Source organism: Lygodium microphyllum, chromosome 11 (assembly GCF_053477565.2).
Source record: "Lygodium microphyllum isolate KBCC chromosome 11, Lygodium_microphyllum_v1.1.10, whole genome shotgun sequence".
NCBI classification, from domain to species: domain Eukaryota; kingdom Viridiplantae; phylum Streptophyta; class Polypodiopsida; order Schizaeales; family Lygodiaceae; genus Lygodium; species Lygodium microphyllum.
Window position 1 is genome coordinate 120789085 of NC_141145.1, and position 5452 is coordinate 120794536.

Below are 5452 nucleotides of genomic sequence, written 5' to 3' on the forward strand. Positions count from 1 at the left end.
AATGAAACATTTAACAAGATACATCTTGCAAGCCACATAGCTAAGGTGGGAACACTAAGATAAAACCAAATGTTTATATATTTTAGAGAATAACCAAACTCTTGACGTGACCCTACACCACACATACCCACTTACTAATTATTCTAAAAAGTATTGTAAACTTGCTCAACATAGTTGAACTGAATTTTTCCTCTATTGTCAATGCTAAGTGTGCAATATTAGTGAAAGCATTAAGTGTGGTATCTTAGGGTTTGTCAACTTCATTGGTGTATATGATAAAAAATCATCCACTAATTTTGCTAGAATTTTTTTGAACATGATTTGACCCCCTGGATTGCTTTGTACAATGATCCATTTACTGGACAATTTGAGAGACTTGACTTAGAAGTACTTTTGTGGACTTTAACAATGTACTTAAACATGCAATGGTAATTAAAAGGCACTTATTTTATGATGGTCATAACAGAATCGGAAGTGTTGGTGTTAGTAACTACCCTATCTTTTGAATATGTATCAAATATTTGTTTATGTAAGTTTTGATAAATGCTTGCTAATTTATCTTTTGTACACAAAGGATTCTAGGGCTTTTAGTTAAGGACCATGTAATAATCATTACAAGTGATAAGATAAGTCCTATAAGCACCAAAAACACGTATTGATGAATCTCAATGAGGATTAAAACGTTGGTCTTTAGTGTAGTATGGGGCTATTGCATATATATGTATATATATATATATCTCCATGTGTGTATGTGTGTGCAAGTGAAAATAATAAGAGAGGTTGTTGCACTAATTATATATTGTAAAGTGTGTTTAGGGATTGGGATATAGTTAATGGGGAAAGGAGTTTAGAAAAAGAGGAGGGAGAGAGAAGGATGTGATAGAGGGGGGTTAAATACCATCTCTTTACAAATACCCTATTAACTTCTTGCGCTTACATGGACCCCTTTTGCTCTCAATGCTGTGAGAAATAATGAGAGAGGGTTGCATGTTTCCTATTCATTGTAAGAAGTGAGTTTAAGGCTTAGTGTACAAATAATTAGTTATGGTAATCATGATTCTATTTGACCCAACAATGGGGGTCAAGGCTCTATATATTTTATAATACAAAAACCAAATTGGATCTCCAAAGCACTAAGAGCAAGCCAATATGTATCCATAAAGTTCAAGAAGAAACCTTTTGCTATCTATCGTATTTATTGCATGAAAGTAGCATTAACAAAATAATGGTATTTCTTATTTTTTATGACAACGAGAGAGAGAGAGAGAGAGAGAGAGAGTGTGTGTGTGTGTGTGTGTGTGTGTGTATGTGTGTGTGTATTGTATATCTAAGCTTGAAGGGACATTGACGCCCATGCTTGAGCATAGGTCTAGCATAAACACAATTTTGTGAAAATACTTTATTATTCTATTTGACCCATCAATTGTAGGTCGAGACTCATATCTTTATTAAAAGGAAAAGTGGAAAGAGCGGGGGGGAGAGAGAGAGAGAGAGAGAGAGAGAGAGAGAGAGAGAGAGAGAGAGAGAGAGAGAGAGAGAGAGGTCGTTGCACTAGGAATCATGCAGTAGGCGAGTAAAAAATGTCATTGTGTTATAGGTGCCCTAAAGATCCGCACTTGTGGAGATCCTAGCAGTGTAGAGGACTAGGATCCTGATCACCCGTGCTTGCACATGTACTAGCAAGTCTTTCTTGAATTGAAGAAAAACCTCCCCATCTTTCTTGCCATTGCTCACACCCCTCCTTTACTTGGAAATAAACAAAAATGCTTCCTCTCTTTCTTCTCTCCCGAAGTTTCATTGGATAATGATTCTCAACCGCATGCACACAAAGTTATATAGACAAACAGGACCTTGTTTTATTCTTTGTTCTACTACTGTTAGCACTACTCTAGTGTAGCTATATACATGGGTATTATTGGTTGTGTGTGTTACTATAAACATGAAAAAATGCCAAGTTAATGCACTATTAGCTATACTTGTACACATGGTCCTATAGTACATTTTAGCATAACATAAGCTTATCTAGGAAACAAAACAACCATAACTAAAATAGTCCTTCATACTTTAAGAAAACAAAGAACAAATAATGAAACTAACAAAATTGTGAATCAAAGGAAAGAAAAAAGAGAAAACATCCCTTTTGTTCAAGGAAGTTGAGAAACAAGAAGTGGATAAATAACAACAAGGAGAAAAGAAACAGAAGAGAATGGGGAGAATACATATTTTCAGACATGAAGAAAGACCTCCCACACTTTTGTGTTGATGCACATAAACAAGGAAGAAAATGGCTCACCCTTATCTCATTTATATTTGCATATTTCTACCCTCTGTCATGCTCTTCCCTCTATTCTGCTTTTGGATTATTGTATCAAAATTCAAAATGAATGGTTTACATTTTTTAATGTCATATTGCAAAATACATGTCTTTACTAATGCACATGTAAAAGCATGTGATAATACCTATTCACACTATGTTATAGTCTCATGTGTATAGTCTCCTTAATAAGCATGTGTATAGGTGCATTTGTGGTAGTTTAAGAATTACCCACACCCTTAAACAACCTATAGTCCCCTGAATAAGCATATGTAGAGTCCACACTGAGTTGTCTCAAGTATATAGTCCCCTTAATAAGCATGTGTATAGGTGCATTTGTGGTAGTTTAAAAATTACCCACACCCTTACACAACTTATTAGTGCAATTGGCTATGTGCCCTTAAAAGGGTGTTTGTCAACTACATCTATGCTTCCATTTTGTTAAGGTGTGACCCCTCCAAAGGGAACTCCATTTTCAACAATGAATAAAAGAAGATGCATGTATGCCTACCAACACTCTTATTGCATTATATGTAAAAGATGTATAGAACATAGTGTTATGCATCCAAGCCCTAGGCCAAAGCACCAAGTTTCTTGTAATGGAATGCTTTCCATGCATTTAAAAAAAACACTCGTCTCACGAAGTGCAAATTAAAGCCTGAGGAGCACAACCTAGAAATGAAGCACATTTTACGCATTATCCCAACCTATAATTGAGTAATAAGAAAGGGACAAACAACGAAAAACATAAGAGGTCTGAGGACCTCAGGATGTGCCCTTAACGTAATTATATATATCCATGAAGGTGATTGGAAGAGCCTATAAAATAAGAGAATATTAATAAAAGAATAGTTGTAAGACGGTTTGGTTTTACAGGGTGGGTAGACAAATAAAATAATGAGGAAGGACGGCTATTGAGGTAATGATGATAATGATACACAGTGAGCAAGAGAGGCCATAGCTTCGACCTGCAATTGCAAGGAGGCGATGTAGTCGGCGGCTTCTGTCAGAAGGGAGGATACATCCATGGAGGAACCCCCGGGCACGAGCTGTCGGAGGCTGTGGATCTGAGCTTGAAGAATCGGACAGCCGGCATTATCAGACAGCGGGCTGTCGCCATGACCAGAGCCGGCATAATCAGAGATCAAGCAGCGGCCATGAGTCCCGCCAGAGCAAGCATAATAGGAGATCGAGCGGTCGCCATGATCAGAGCCAGCGTAATCAGCTATGGGGCAGTCGCCATGATCGGAGGGCCGAGTGATTATACGACGTCGCGGCGCTGCACGCTGCGATCGCTTAAGCGCGGCGAGGTAGGTTAGTCTCCTGCTGATGCGGCTCTTGATTAACCTAGCCCGTCGTGATGAGCGAGGGACAGATGGGCCGGGGGGGCGGCAGGGATGATGACGATGACAGGAGAGGTCCCGCAAGAGAGCTCGGCTCCATAGCCGGCCACCCTGCAGCGACGACGCAGCAGCCGTCATGGCCAGAGACATGTCTGCGGCGCATCGAATCGCACGCAAGCGCTCGGCTGGCGCTGCCTCTCTCCGCCTCTCCTGTATAAGCTTCACTGCCGGCAGCAGCCTGCTCATGTATCTCTCCTTGAAAGCCCGGCTTTTAGAACTAATCTGTATGGGAGTACAACACAGGCGAGCCTTGTCTTCGGCCATGTCGACAAAGCCAGCCAGAGAGAGAGAGAGAGAGAGAGAGAGAGAGAGAGGGAACAGCTGATCCGGCCGATTAATCCGTGGCCTGCATATGGCCGCGTGATCAAAATGCCATAGGACGTCTGATAAAACGCACTAAAGCTTAAAGGGCACGGGAACACTCTGCTATGCAGGGAGTCGACAAGCCGAACGTGAGAAAGAGTTGGCCAATGGCTGGTCAAGTTAAACACAGAGAGAGAGAGAGAGAGAGAGAGAGAGAGAGATGTGCTTTAGGAATCAGTGCAGGTTGGAACTACGAGAGAATTGCTTGGGATGAACTTATAATAAAGCGCCTTCTCAATAGTTTTTCGTTGGTTTTGTCACATTTGTCTCGTACCTGGTACCCAAGGTGTAACCTTCCAACTAACACCAAATTCCCTACATAAATCTCATAACATAATTGTACACAAAGCCAAACTTTTTCTAGGACAACTAAGAGCGCCTTCCCACGACGTGTTTCAAGTAGTGCTCCAAATTCCTTACACAAATCTCATAACATAATTGTACACAAAGCCAAACTTTTTCTAGGAGTCTAGGACAACTAAGAGCGCCTTCCCATGAGGCGTTTCAAGAAGTGCTCCAACTACAAATGAAATTCCTGAGGAGGAATGCAGTAATTGAGGATGCCCTTCCCATGCCAAGGCAATTCTACTAGTTACAAACTTGCTTGTCACACACATCGTTGCCAAACACACATGCACCTTTCCTTCACATGAGCTTGGTTTGCAAGAAATGGCAATGGGAGTTTAAAAGGTTTCATTTGCGAACAATTGCACCCCATTAAGTACACGGGGAGCTACCTCCAACAAGCAGTGGTACCCCCAAATAGTCTCCAATGTTATGAAAAGTCACATAAAGGAATGAGATAAACCTATATTCTCAAATGGGTCAAAAGATGCACTACATGAAGGGTCAAACCATGAGGTACACATATGTTTACATGCAAGAGATTATATCTAATGGATATAACCAAACCTAAATAAAGAGAACTTGAATTCAAATCAACTTTCAAACCATATAAAGATAGCATTATATCTCTCCTTAATGTAATGTCATACTAGCTAGCCACACGATAGTGTAGTTTGTTTTCTAGCAAAGCTAATGAGACTCCACAGTCTCGTTCACTTTGCTTTTTTTTTTGTGAGCAAAGGGAAGTGGTCATGTGATGCGCATGGGCACTTCCCTTTGCTCAGAAATGAATAAAGAATAAGATTACTGCACTTCATGTGCATTGCATGCAATGCTCCATGAACAATCTACAAAATTCATGGATTGTGAAAAGATTATATGTTGAGACAAATCATGAAAGCATGCAATAAACTAGATATAATTACAAGGTACAATAGTCAACATATGTTTATGCAAATGCAACAACATGTTTAATTGTGACTTCTTTATTGTGTGATCTCTATGTGTGTATGTGTGTGCGTGTGTG

The 5452-nt window shown here is 40.0% G+C and overlaps 1 protein-coding gene across 1 annotated transcript; it reads right to left on the bottom strand.

The window, feature by feature from the left end:
- Positions 1–3136: 3136 nt before the first annotated feature.
- Positions 3137–4258, bottom strand: LOC148029303 (uncharacterized). The gene has a single exon (XM_087688692.1). The coding sequence runs from the start codon at positions 3979–3981 to the stop codon at positions 3226–3228; it is 756 nt and encodes a 251-aa protein (XP_087544818.1). The 5' UTR covers positions 3982–4258; the 3' UTR covers positions 3137–3225.
- Between the last annotated feature and the right edge of the window lie 1194 nt (positions 4259–5452).

Bases quoted from the DNA above. Each gene is read 5' to 3' on its own strand.
- LOC148029303 (XM_087688692.1), bottom strand. From the start codon at position 3,981: ATGGCCGAAGACAAGGCTCGCCTGTGTTGTACTCCCATACAGATTAGT.